The 14,876-nt window shown below is 38.4% G+C and overlaps 1 protein-coding gene across 1 annotated transcript in view; it reads right to left on the reverse strand.

Moving 5' to 3' along the window:
• Positions 1-14,876, reverse strand: part of DLGAP2 (DLG associated protein 2) — a 108,519-nt gene that overhangs the window by 58,273 nt on the left and 35,370 nt on the right. The window contains exon 4 of the mRNA XM_021392508.1: positions 1,772-1,919. Coding sequence (XP_021248183.1) covers positions 1,772-1,919 — 148 coding nt within the window. The remainder of the gene's footprint in view (positions 1-1,771; positions 1,920-14,876) is intronic.

Below are 14,876 nucleotides of genomic sequence, written 5' to 3' on the forward strand. Positions count from 1 at the left end.
TAGACTGGACAACAAGGCGATGGTGTCGTAGAAAAGGAACAGAACGAGGCAAAGGTTCAAAACTTGTTATTTTAATGCATTTACTTCATGTAGTACTTACTAAATGCTTTTATTACTGATCTGGAAACAGAGTGTAAGGTGGAAAGAACATTTTTGGCACAGAATTATGTCGGTTATTGAAAACTGAAAAAGAAAGAATTATATCAAGCAGAACTTGGTTAATTTGTCCAATTGAGCAGTCTAACTGCAAATGAAATCTGTTGTGGACATCTTGCCAGGTGATGTGCATTGGAATGAAGGATTTGAACCTCTACTGAAACCAGCTAGTCATTACAGACAGTTCAGTGAACATCTCTATACACAGAGATGGTCAAAAATGCAGAAGACGTTAGAGTAGTTCTATTTTATAGCATTATCTTAGTGACAGCCAACAGCACTTTGCTTTGAATGCAATATCTTTTTTTAAAAAAAAAAAAAAACAGAGTTTAATAAACATAGAAAATAACCAAACCAGGGTAATGAAAACCAAGGCATGAAAATGATGGGGACAGGTTTCACAAGGGAGCTATGAGAAGAAAAAGGGTTTGGAAAATGACTGACTGACGGTTTCTAATGCTGATGCGTGCAACACAAGATTACAGTTAGATTTATCCCACATAAATTAAGGAACTTGACTGAAGGGCATTAGTCAGGCAGCTACTACCTCCCAGCGCTCTACAATCAGTGGAAACTGACAAGCACTTCCAGAGGGCTCTCAGCCCACTTAGGTTGTGCACTGTCCTGGAAGAAACTCTTTCACTCCATTAACTTCAGAGGAAGATCTAGATGTTGCCTCAGTTAACAGCCTCAAGTAAGATGAGCTGAATCCAGGCCTGAATAGTCATGCAATACAAATTGAATGTGAATGAGTACAAAAATTGCTTTAAAAGATATATATATATTTAACATAAGCACTGCACATAATTAGCTACTATACCCTTAGGTGCACCATGAAATTCTCAAAGAAAAATAATGTACGTATCTGAGAAGAGGGCAAGGTCCTACTCTCATGAAGCAGAACAGGGAAGAAATGTCACAACCAAAGAACATGAGAAACATTGGAAATTGTATGTAAAGTACTCTGTTAAACAGAATATCCACATACTTTATTAGGCTGTTTGTACTTCAGGCCGGATTCAGATCTCACTTCATCACGAGTTAGTACTAAATAACAAATCTAGAACCAGCAGAATGGAAAAATGTCACCTTTCAGAAGTTCCTGTACGTAGAATAATTGATGGGACTTATTCTTTGACCCAAGAAGAATGAAGGGATCGAATTAAAAGATGAATCACTGCTGCTTTGGAGCATAATTATTTTAATCAATATTTTAATCTGGCAAACTACATTTACTGAAATCAGAGTGGTATTTTCAGAGGATAAGTTTTGTAAGAGTGTGCCTTTTATGTTGTCCGCATCTTCTTAAGTATTTAGTACACACTGAAACTGAAAATACCGGTACTTATTTTTTTTTCTGAAACAATAAATGGAAAATATTGTTGTTGTATGTTATGGTGTCCCTTTGCTTCTAGTATTGAAATTGTGTTATTTTTGTTGAAATTATGAACAAGGGTAACATTCTTTAGAACTGAATTACTTTGACAATCCATATCGTCAGTTTGATATTAGTTAAAACAAACAAACAAAGAAAAAACAACTACAATCGTCCACTAGTAAAAACTCTTGCATCTGTGATTAACCTAAAAGAAAAGTTACAACAAGAATTTCCCACCTGACTAACACAGCTGGCCTGACTGAGCGTGCTCACTGCTCTCATATAGCTCTGATTCCTTGAGCGAAACTTTGGGGAATTGTAGTTTGCAGAGGGATCCAGGTTGTGACCCCCAGGCACGTCACTTGCAGTTTGAAGGTAGCTCTGACTACAAAGGAAAGAGGAAGAAAAAAGGAAAGGATGTAAAACTACAGATGGAATCAATTAGGACACTAAAGACAGTATTTCGTATGTGACTCACAAATCCATTCCCCAGGGTCAAAAATCTCTCTCTCTGTAAAACGTCATAGATCTGCTGTAGTGAAATGCTTTAACACAAGCAGAGAATCTGTCTGCAGTTCTGCTACCTGAAATTTTAAGTATCTGTGCTGTACTTAAACATCATCAATCCTCCTGACTATTAGCGCTGAACTATACTCAAAGAGAACATGCAGGTCATCAGAAACAAGAAACAGAGCTAAAGCATAAACCAAAGTATCCAAAAATGTCTCCTCATGGATAACAAAATCTGTTATTTGTTATCTGTTCTTCATCAATTGCTAGGCATCGAGAGACCTTTTATCTTTTTACCAAAGATCAAAATATCTTGTGTTCAGTAAAAAGATTAGTGAGGTACTCAGAGCACCTGTATAAAGCTCTAGAAATGCTCTTTCTTGCAACACAGCTCCCAGTTTAGAGGCCTGGGACCCTAACACCATACGGAGCACCTTCAATATGCTTTCACTACAAGGCTATGTTAGTCTTCATGTATCACATATATTGATTAGCTATCATTCCAGGAATGTAAAAGAAGTGTAAGAAAAGAACTGTACTTTGCTTTGAATACAGAATTAAAAAAAAATTGAAAGTTACGAACAACGTTTATCAGAGTTCTCAGAACCTCTGAAAAAAAGCCGTATTTTAGGAGCCATGTGTCACTTCTCCCTAAACAGCAGTGCACAAATTAATGAATATTTCAGAGAATTTGTTTTTTTTTCATGTAGTAAATAGGCAGCTCTTATAGTTATTCCTTAAAGGTAGTTTTAACAAAGACATACTTTCTGTGAAAAATGGATTTGTGCCAGTGAAAAATCTATCAGTACTGGCAATGCACTTAGAGTCACTCAGTGCAGCAGTGGCTGTTACACGTGCCAGGGATGTTGGGAATTTCCCCATGGGAGGGGAAGTTTCTGCTCTGGAAAGTCCAGACTGCCCAAGCAAATGAGAAAGCCACAGGTTTCACTCCAGGTGCAAAGTAAGGTATAAACCATGACTTAGCTTCTTATGTTTATGAAACTTTAAGCATGACCATAGACCAGTGCTTGAGGAAGGACTCATCAGACTTCCTTGAGGAGTGGGCCCAGACTTGAGCAATCCATGAAGAACGCTCAGGGAGGAATCTCAGGCCCTTTGTCATGGCTTTGACTAAAGCAGCATGTAGTGCTGAGCTCCAGCTCCCCATGTAGCCATTTCCTTTGATGTCAGCCACATGAGATGACCCAACATCCCTCACATCACCAGCTGCAAGAACAGATGGGATTTACAGACCTCCTGACCTTACACTTGGGAGATCTATTCTCAAGCACATCCATGTGTTATTCCTGCCTTGGTCATCTCAGGTTCAAAACAGACAGCTTTACTTCCTTGGTGCATCTGTCTGTTTCTCTAAAACAGGCTGCCTGTTTCTTCTTCAAAGAAAAAGAAAATGTCATTTTATTTATTTATTTAAATCTTCATGGGAGGCAGGCTTTATTTTCTGAATTCTTAAGACATTTCCCTGGAAGCAATACAGTTTTTACGTCCTGCTTTTGTTTGATGCCTGTCACAGAATACCTCTTTAACCTCAAGACAGAGGTAAACCATGCAGAAACTATGCTATAACTGCTGAATCAAAATGAGAATGTATGAGATTGATGCAGGCACCTGAACATAGGCTAATTAAATCATTACTGTCAAAGTGATTTGCAGATTAAGGATGCTCTCTGATAGTGCATCTGATTTGGTTTCAGATTATGAAAACAGGAACTGTAGTCACTTTTTTTTGTTCCCATAGGTGTGAAGACAAATACAACAGATTAGGCAAAGTGATATAGAGCCTACCTAACTATACTGAGTTGCTGGATGTAACTAAACCTTTTTTTCCTTTATAGGCAGCAGGCTGATGATTGTCATCTGCTTTGTGTCATCTTGATTCTTTGCATATGCTTTACTAAATCTGTCTAGTATTGTTAATTTATTATTTTTCAGAACAGTTCGATAAGTCACTTCTGGACCCTCTGCTTGTCATTAGATGGTAAAATCATAGGTTCTGAGTTCAGAAACAATTTGTGAAAGGGGTATTTGAGGCTTCTGTTAAAACATGAGCAAAATTAAGAAAATAGGTAAAATAATTAAATTATGAATTATTTTATAAACTATTTTAAAAAATGAATTAAACTGGCTCCTAATAACTAGCTCCTTTACTAAGTGATGTTCAGCAACATAGTATTTCATTACGGAGATACCGGTTCCTTGTGCAGTATTCCTATCATTAAATACAATCAACAATTTTCAGCACAATAATTTGTGAGGAGAATAAGCCCCCTATGCCATGGTACTCCTAAGCAGCTGAGTTTTGATTTATGAGTTTGGACATTATATGGTAGTTAAATAATTTTTCATTTATCAGAGGAGAGCAATGTATTTGTAGGACTGTAACAAAATAAAAGAAATGTTACATATATTAGGCTGTAAAAGCAATTTCACATTCTTCCAATTAATACTTTGAACTCCTTTCTGATAAAAAGAAATGATTAATTTTCATTTTTAAGATATACATTCAAATTAATCCTTTAGGATAAATGTCTCAATGCACAGTAAAAATGACAGTTGTGTTATAACCATGATCCAGAACCAAAATGCTTTGAACTCAAAAGTTACATAGAATTTTTTTTCCAAATATCATTATCCATTGCTCAAGAAACTTTCATGCTTGTCAATAATGCTATAAAAGCATACCACATGTGACATTGATAAAAGCTGGCTTTTTAACGGCAGCCACTCTGTTTATAAGCTTGGGAACAAATTTCTTGACCTTCATTTCCAAAATACCACAGCTCTATCAACTTCAGTAAAAGAAAATGATGTTCTATGCTCTGCAGTAGATGGTGTTATCAGCTAATTGCTGATGAAGACAAGCATGGACACGTGAAATGGTTTGACAGTCTCCAGGACCACAAAACAAATACATGCATTAACATCAAAAAGGTGACTGCAAAGTTTGGTACTATGGAAATAAAGGAAGAGGAAGACATTAAAAGCAAAAATTAAATTGGTAGGTCAGTCCACTTTCCACTTGCTTTTCGAAACAGACGAGTTCTTAGGAATGGATTCCCCTTTAAAAGCTTTTTTTTTATTATTATTTTTTTTATTTTTGCCCTCAAGGATTGCCTTCCCTTTTCCATTGGCTTCAGAGGAAGTCCACGAAAGCTAGGAGGAAATCTTTTTTGAGAGGTCCCTTATCTGAAAGCAAGGTTCAAAGCCTCAACAAACTTTTGGATATAAGGTAATCTCGTGTACTGACCTTGCAGCTCTTGACAACGCCTACTCTAAGAGGAAAGCTTTAGGAGTCCCAATGAAGATAGCCAAATTTGCAACAGCACTTTCAGTGCTTGGCAGATTGTGTGAGTGTATTCAGGGAAGAGAAAGCACTGTATTATACCCACATAAAGTCAACTATAGCATGGCATGCTTATCTGGGATAGTATACCAGTATACTGATAGTACGTCTCATACATATCACCCTGATATAGAGTGAACGAGGAAGAAGTTAGACTGAACATTCCAACAGGAAAAAAAAAAAAGATGAAGAATAAGGGAAGAGATAATAGTCCAAAAAAGAGTACTTATAAGTTTCTAGAAGTCTTGCATCACAGCCTCCCTTTTCTTGCATTCCTCTAGCCTGCAAAGCCTCAGGCCTCCATACCCAGACCTCATACACCCTGCTGCTCCTACTTGAAAGCTGCATTTTCCTCCAGCCCCTGAGTTTACATTTACCAAACCCACACATCCAGCACTCCTTCCTTCTAGACCAACCCAGATCCTAGTCCTTGCTGCTCCCTAGACCCCTCTCAATTCCCAGCTCACAGTTCTGTTTCAGAACTTTCAAAACATCATCACAGAAACCAGTAACCTCCGGTACTTCAGACCTAAAAGCAACCAGATATACTGAAAAAGAAAAAAGGAAAGAAAAAAAAGACGTTTTTGACTTTCAGAAACCAAATTTTCTTCTGTTTTCCCATCTCTTGTAGCCATCCTTAAAAGGACTACAAACAGTAAAAACGTAGGAAGAAATTTAAGTTTACTTATTATGATCAAAAAGCATTAGGTGATCTTTAGATTAGATGGAAGAGCATACCTATATCTCCTTACCTTTTTTACCCACTTATCCTATTGGAACTAAGACTCGAAAAACTGAAGAGCTATTTAGAACATGCTTTAATTAATGGAACAGTCGTGTAAGCTAATGCAATAACTGCAGTAAAGCATTAACTAACAGTAAGGGAAGGACTCTTATTTCCTCATCCTTAGCCATCTATTATTTAGCCATTTAATTCCTCTGTTAACTGCATTTTTAAGAGGAGTAAAATGTTTAAGTTACGCTACACTAAATAACTTCCTTTGCTCTTTTTCCTGAATTCCACTGTTTTACCTAAACTTTTGTAAAGTTTAAATAACTGTGCATAGTGCCTGAAGCAGACAAACAACTTCAGCATGAAGTGCTGGCTGATTCATGGTGTTCTCGCTGTGGTCTTTACTACAGCCCTTTGCACCACTCACTTGGTTTGTCACTTTGTGCAGCATTGAGCTCATGCTTTGTCATTGCTGAGCTCAGATGCTGATGTGGCTCTTTTTTTTCCCAGAGCCTGTGTCAATGTTCTATGACTAGCACTTCTGCAAACTGGACTTACAGCATTCAGTACCACACAGTGACTTATATAACAAATGGATATTCTACAGAAGGGACGACTTTTGGCCATTTGGTTAAAAGATATCTGATATGTATGATAATAAAACAGTATCGTTTTCCTTTTAGGACACTCTGAAATGCCAGATTTAACAACTGACTTGATCTTACAGTTTATAGCCATGCCAGAGTCCAAGTAAAACAAACGAAGCCCCTAACTTTTCCTGGCAAATTCATATTGCTGGGCAGCAGTACCTGACAGTGAAAAAAACATGGTATATGCAGCCTGAGAAAGGGTTTTCAGTCACATTTTTTCTTGTGCTTTTCTACCTGTATATTATTTACTAATGAGCGATTGAACTCAGCCCTCTGTACTCAGCCCTGGTGAGGCCGCACCTTGAGTACTGTGTCCAGTTTTGGGCCCCTCACTGCAAGAAAGACATTGAGGCCCTGGAGCGTGTTCAGAGGAGGGTGACGAAGCTGGTGAGGGGTCTGGAGCACAGGCCTTATGAGGAGCGGCTGAGGGAGCTGGGATTGCTCAGTCTGGAGAAGAGGAATCTCAGGGGAGACCTCATCGCTCTCTATAACTACCTGAAGGGAGGTTGTAGTGAGCTGGGGGTCGGCCTCTTCTCTCTTGTAACTAGTGACAGGACGAGGGGGAATGGTTTCAAGTTGCGGCAGGGGAGATTTAGGCTGGACATTAGGAAACACTACTTTCCTGAAAGAGTGGTCAGGCGCTGGAATGGGCTGCCCAGGGAGGTGGTTGAGTTACCATCCCTGGAGGTATTCAAGAAACATATAGATAAAGCGTTGATAGACATGGTTTAGTGGGGTTATTGGTGGTAGGTGGATGGTTGGACTAGGTGATCTTGTAGGTCTTTTCCAACCTAGCTAATTCTATGATTCTATGGTATCATATACTTTGTCATAAAACCGATACCTTTGTTTAAAAAACATGAACATGATGCCAGCAATACAGCAAATGTGATATACTTGTCAAGTTTATTCCTCGATCTACTCACACACTTTCAAGACAGTGATCATCCCCCAGAACGTTCACCTTCCAGTGCACCTTGGGTCAAGGAGATACCAAAAGTAAATTAATGTCTTCACAGGCCCTTAAAAGTTGCAGTAACAAAGTCACCTTCTGATTCTGAAAGGGCCTATCAAGTTTATTAAGAGAGCATCGGATATAAAAAAAGTCCATTTTCCATCAAATTAACTTCTGGAATTGTAATATTCTAAAATCTCACGTTTTTATTTGCATGATCATGCCTTCATTTGTCAGAAAATCTAAGAATGAATGGGAACATTAAGGAAGGTACAATCACCTCTGTTTAAATCAGTACATGCGATTCAGAAGTATCATTCTGGGACAAAAAGAAAAAATTTGTAGAATTCATCTCGGGCACCTAAAAGGCAGGTGCATTAGGATTAGCAAAGTAGCGTAAGTTATCAAAACCTATTTTATTGAGAGATTTGCATTTCAATGGATATTCATTCGTCTATCTGTATCTGTCTTAACTATGTCTCAGTAGGTACGTGAAATAACTCATCGACCAGAATCTAATGATTAAGCTTAGCTAGCAGCACCATTGTACAGCAGCTGCGAGTCACACTGCGTCTCTGCGGATCCCTGCTGAAATCAATAGAGCTCTGCACAGGGGCACAGATGTGCCTGCCCGCAGTGCAATGGAGAACTCAGAGCATAGGCATTAAGTCTGATTCTCCCTTTGGAATAATGCAGTTATTCCAGTTCTTTGAAAAACTGAAAGTACACATAAATTTGGAGAATTTATTTGCAGTGAAGAATTTCTTCTCTAATATTTGTCAGACTGGAGTTTCTCTTTGATCAGTGATAGACATTAGAATTTGGGACAAAATGAATTCTTAACAGGCCTACGTATTTCATCGTTGACACCTAGCCTTTCTTAAAAAGGTGTCTGAAAGATATCAAACATTTGATTTACTACAAGAATATGTTACAAAAGAGTTGGGGACTGCCACTGCCCTCCTTATGAAATACGAAATATCTACTAATCACTGGAAGGAGAGAAGCTTTCCTGCCAGTAAGTAGTTAGGTATTTAGTACCACATGAACCAGAATACAAGAGAAAATCATCTAGAACAGTTAAACAGTCTGATGGTTTGATCACTCTCTGCAAAAGTACAGAAGGTGTAGGCTCAATCAAGCCTGTTCTCCAAAATTTGCAAAATATGGATATAATAAAAAGGGTCTGGCGTGGGAAGTCTGAACTGAAAGCTACTGTTTGTAAGAGGTGACAGATGTGCATATATACTTAATTGTAAAAGTCTTGTCCCAGCATCCTTTATTGAGCTTATCCCAGAGACCACTGGTCAGCAACAAAGAAAGTCAGACAAATGTTATGGCAAAAATTTAGAGGCATTTAAAGTACCACTATCAGCATCTTAATTTAAGCATGCATGTAAGACTGTTGAAGCCAACAGGCCTTAAACAAAGAAGTGACTTCCTCATACTGAGTTGGAGAACACTACGAGACTATGCAACTTCTGAAAAGAAAAAAAATTTAAGCAAACCATGCAGTAGAACTCTAAGAAATGGAAATATACACGATCTGTGCTAACAAAAACACCTTATTTTTCAGATCCATGCCTGAAGTATAGAAGTGTTTCTATACACATACCTTAGTTTCTTTTTTTTTTTAAACTAAAAACTAAACAAATGAGAAAAGCTGCTCTTGATTCAATTTTTCAAATGAAATACAGAAACAACATATTCATTGAAATCAGGAATTATTAAAAAAAAAAACAAAACCAAAAAAAGAAACAAACAAACAAAACCAAAATAAAAATATATTTTCTCTTGGGTCTGAGTATTTGCAGTTGCAAGATTGGACTAAATCTTACCATAGTTTCACCACAATCCATCACATAATTGCATATTTCTGAGAAAAGTGTGATTTATTCCTGTGAAGACTCTGCACTTTGTTCAGACCCTCAGAATTCCCTTTCTGTCCCTAATCCAGGGTAGTAGGTTTCAGTCCTACAACATAAAGGTTGCGTACACTACAATAAGGCAAGTGATCTGGTTCAATTACTCTCTGGATTTCAAAAAGACACTGGTGAAAGGCAGCTCTGCTACTTCTAAGAGAACAAGGAGTCTTACGCTGCTTAAGAGAATTACCCATTATTCTGCCAAGGAAGAAAGGATAGGGACCTTCTTCTGACCCCATAAAAGATGCCTCCTAGGTAGGCAGATGACTAGTTGCCCTTCATCAGCATTCCTTCTTAACCCTGTGGACTAATCTCACCCAGATCTTATTGACTGTGGCAGAGAACACTATCACTGTGCCAGTGGCCCACTGATTGCATTATTAGCTGATAAGGCTTTGTAATTAGGCCTCAAACCCTCCTCAGTAAATCTCCAATTTCACCCCTCAGAGACTCTGAGTAGATGCTAGTACACTACAGGGCCTCAGAAAGCTGCTAATGAAGTGTGTAATGAGGCTTTTTGGAGTCAGAAGATTGAGGAAAAACACAAGAAGATAGAGGAAAAAAAGAAGATCGAGGGGAAAAAAAAGATAAATAAAAAGCATATAAAAGGTGAGGATTACTTTTCTAGTGATTTTCCCCATCACTTCTATTCAAAACATTCTTCAGGAACAGCTTCTAAACCATTCCTACTTTAAAACACGTAAGGTTTAAGGGTAAACTTAAGTTTACCCTTAAAAATTGGAACAAAAAAGCCTTGCCTCAATGGTTTGCCACAATAACTACCATAGAGATATGACACATTTCTCTAGCAAGGAAGCTGTGTTTAACCTCTCAACTATGAAGTTCTTTGCAGCATCCCTATTGCTTTTCTTTTGTTTTCAGTTCCTCCTGTTGTAAGTGTGCTATGGTTAGCATACATAATTATAGGTGGTAAGATTGTATTTTTAAATGGAGATTTCCCATTGTCTTAGAGGATCTTTTGATATTCCATGCTTCCTGCTGAACGAAGCGCTCTGGCAGATGAGTGCTATCACATCTTGTTCCGGTTTAACTCCCCTTTATGTGTACTTTGACAAGAAAAACGATGCCAAAACAGAGTCTGTAGAAGAGAACATGTGCACCTGCCATGAGTCATAGTCCAGATATTCACGTCAGCATAAATCAGTATGAGCACAGAGAGGTGAAATCTCTCAATCTAAAAAAAGTGTAAGGGCAGGGAAAAATTATTCTTAACTCAGATCATTGCTTTAATTTGGTGTAACCTTAAGCCCAGAGAACATTTGTGGGTCAACAATTTTGGGTCAGATTTAGGCACATCAGCTGAAACTGCTAAATAAACTGGTTTAATGTTGAAGAATCAGACTGCAAAGGAAAGTGGCTGAAATGTAGACATGCACAGTGTTCTTCAAGTGTGCTGTGGGCTTTAATAACACCCAACAATGCTGTTTTCCCCATAAACAACATTTCACAATAAACAAGCACTTCATGAAACACTTCCATAAGGGTCCACAACGTTGCAGAGGTGAGTAGAGGGAGAACGTAGCCAAGAGAAAACAAAGGCAAAAAACATTAGCAGCGTTGCTAATCTACTGCAGCAATCCACCAAATAATTATTGCCATGGCAGACTTCCTTCCTCACTGAAACACTACATTTGCATAGTACCTATCTACATAGGTACCTGTAGCACCTATTTACATACCTTTCTGTCTGCTCACCCATTAACTTAATGTATCTGGACTACCAGCTACCACAATAACATCTGCCATTAGAGGATCAAGAAACAAAAGCACACATTGCTGTCAATGTTTTTATTTCATTGTAGCTTAATCTATTTTATCTTTATGCATGCAGTTTCTAGTTTCCCATGAGTCAGAGCATAATGGAAAGCTTCAGCACAGCACGATTATTCATTTGTGTAAGTGATACCAGTATGATCTTCAAATGGAGCGTGTTAACTTTGGGCTGAGTGCTATTGTTATCCCTCTTGACTAAATGGTTAGACAGCTTTCAGTCTTTCACAACACTTCAAAAAGGAGATACTGAAAACGGAACTAGCTATTTCTGCAGGGCTATCCTGTTCATTTACATAATCAGTATATTAAGTGCTCTGTTCCTGTATATGAGAAGCATCAAATAACTAGAATATTGTCTTCAGTCATACATTTTTTTCCATCACATAGTCCAAAACTTTTATTTTGAGCTTTCCTTTCCAGAACCCAGCGTGTCTGATGGTTCCATCTCTCAGCTTTGTTTGCTTTTGTCACAAATACTGAAAAATGACATTGACTAGGTTACAAACCATGTGGGGCAGTCTCTCTTCCAAGGTTCCATGGAACTTGTTCAGGATAGACATTCCCTTTGTCTCAGCTAACAGTTCCATTACCTGTTCAGCTCTCTGCTCTGTTACTATAAATGAAAATACCTGGCAGCACAGTACATACCTTCTACGATCTATATTCTGCAAATATTCTGTCTTCCATCAGAGTTGAACTCCATCCCCAACAGCATCTCAACACAGCAAAAAACAATGGACTGAATTGAAAAGGTTTGCTTCACCTCCAAAACACATATATATGCTCAAAGGACACCAAAGCTGACATCCAGAAGATTTTCTACGCCTAATCATAAAGCAAAGTAACAAAATACTAAAAAAGATGTTAAAAAAAAAAATTAAGCATGTTTTCCCTGTGACTCTAGGTAATTTCCACAATAAATGGCACTTCTGGCACAATTCCAAGAAAGCAAAAAGTTGGAAAGGAAGCAGATTCAAATACGTGTTCTGTCTCCAGCACAGCAAGCTTTATTGTATTATATTTCACTCAAATGCAATTTCATAATAATAATAAATTACATTGGCCTTTGACTTGATGCTATAGTAGCGAATAGCATGACATGCTACTTATTCTTTCGAAACTGCATTCACAAAGAAAGAGTTGAACTGCATTTATCTTCAGTGAGTAGTCCATAGATATCTGGATGCATTTAATTTTTGAAAAATCCAGCAAAATTTGAATCATTTAGACTACATCAGAAATAAGTCAGATCTGTTTTCTGACCCTTCGGCCCACTGATCTGCATGATTAAACTTTCTTATCTTGTATCGAGGGTGACTGCATCCAGCAGGGTGAGTCCATGCAACATGCCTGGGCGATGCCTAGCAGCCAGCCATGTGCTGGGCTGCAGGCGGGCTGGGATCATGCTGGCTGTGCCAACAGTTTGATAGCGGCGGTGATCAGATGGCAGTGTTTGGGTGCAAGCCCTGCAACTACCATCTGTGTGAAACAGCAGAGAGCAGACCCTAAACTTCTTTCTCATTTCCACTTGGACTAAAATATGCTTCTTTCCAAGAGCTACTTAAAAGAAACGATCTCAGAATGTTAATGGTCCTGTTAAATCAGTTACATTTACCTACTTGTTATGTTGTTACATAAAATTATTTACTCAGATACAAATATGCATTTTTATTGTTCATGAATTTTTAATGTTTGATTTTCTGAATCATGAACCAACAAAACAGGGGCTTACTTTAGTCAAAATAGAAATGGAATTTAAATAGGAAATAATTCCTTTCAAAGATGCCCGATAAAACTCAGAGGAGAAACATGCACACACAGCAACATTATGTTTAAGGTTAAGTGAAAACTTGTCTAGTTTCCATTTTACCCTATTCAGGAAAGTGATAGAAAACTAGGTGCATTCTTATGAAACCCACCTATTGAAGCAAAAGCTTGTTTTTATACCAACTATCAGCATTCAGATTGCAGGTTTACTGGTTCTCTTCCAGATCTCAGTTCTGAGCTATCCTGTCCATTCAAGCAAAGGACTAAGAGACTAAAAGCCCCATTTTATTTCTGTGCATTAGCTCCCTCCACCCTATAAACAAGCTAAAAAGCAAGCTAACACAGCTGATATCTCAAATTATGTAATTTCTCATAAGACATGCCAGAAATGTTATTCAGTCCAGCTATACATGCAAGAATGCTGTTCAAAACCTTCACTTCTGGCTCAGCAGTGAGATCAGCAGTACAAAGGGCACTCAGCATGCAAGGGGGATTACTGAGCCATGTGGAAGGAGGGAGGCAGGCTCCATGGCCATCACCACTTGCTATACCCTTCATAACGATCCAACAGACTTAACAGGGATCCACACTGACAAGGTGACAGGGAACGACTGAGAGGAGATAGCTTCTGGTGAAATCCCAGGCTTAGGATCATTATTTCATCAGTATTTCTGTGAAACAAGAAATTTTCTGTCTGCCAGCTTGCCCAAAGTACTGCATAATGTCAAGGGCTGTTGGAATTTGCAGGTTTTTGCAAGACAGAGATCCAAGAACAAGGATAGTTGTGACATTTCTGTCTGAATGTCACAAGAAAAAAACTGTACATAGCAGGCTGGCAGATTCAAGGTACTGTCCTCAGTTTAAAGCAAAAACGAGGTTTTAAAGATACATCAGCAACAGGTCGGATGCTCAGTTATTTCTAATGCAGCGTTTACGACAAATTGTCAGCAGATTCCTAATAGTGTTTCACAGTATCACAAAAACTATCCTCCTTTTCCTACTGCAGTTAGTGGTCTCTATGCCGTTAGATCCTTTGGGGCCAGGAACATGCATTGCTGTCAACCTCACTACACTGCAACTGTATTGCACTGGGGTTTTAATCAACTATGTTTTGATCAGTTTTCTTGTAACACATGGACAACTGACAGAAAACAGTTTGATACAGACCTCTGCCTTGATGATTTAACAGATCAGAAAAAAATAAGCAAACTTTTAAAGCAAATATTTTTTAAAAAAAAGTATGTCTCAAGATCCCCAAGACTATTCTTGTCTAGGGGAGGCACTGAAACTGCTGCTCACAGGAATATTTCTGCTGTTTCAATCTTAGCCTGGGGGAGCGCTCTACCTACAGGAGCAGAAGAAGAAAAATTTTATTTGGTCTAAATAGTTGGCAAGTTTGAACTGTCTCTGAGCAAAGCTTTTAGCCTGTGTTACTAGTGAAAAAGCTCATAGATATGATACAAGATAGAAAGATTTCTGGATGAACCATCTTCTGGGTTTGTGCACAGTGCCCCAAGTACCTCCATCCGTGACAGAATGCCTGCATCTCCAGTTCATCTGGAGCTGGATCCCATAATCCACCTACTCACTGACAAATTACCTACTGATCTAGCAGATCCTTTATCCTTGTCACCTCAGAAAGTT

This window comes from Numida meleagris, chromosome 3, assembly GCF_002078875.1.
Source record: "Numida meleagris isolate 19003 breed g44 Domestic line chromosome 3, NumMel1.0, whole genome shotgun sequence".
Taxonomy (NCBI): Eukaryota; Metazoa; Chordata; class Aves; order Galliformes; family Numididae; genus Numida; species Numida meleagris.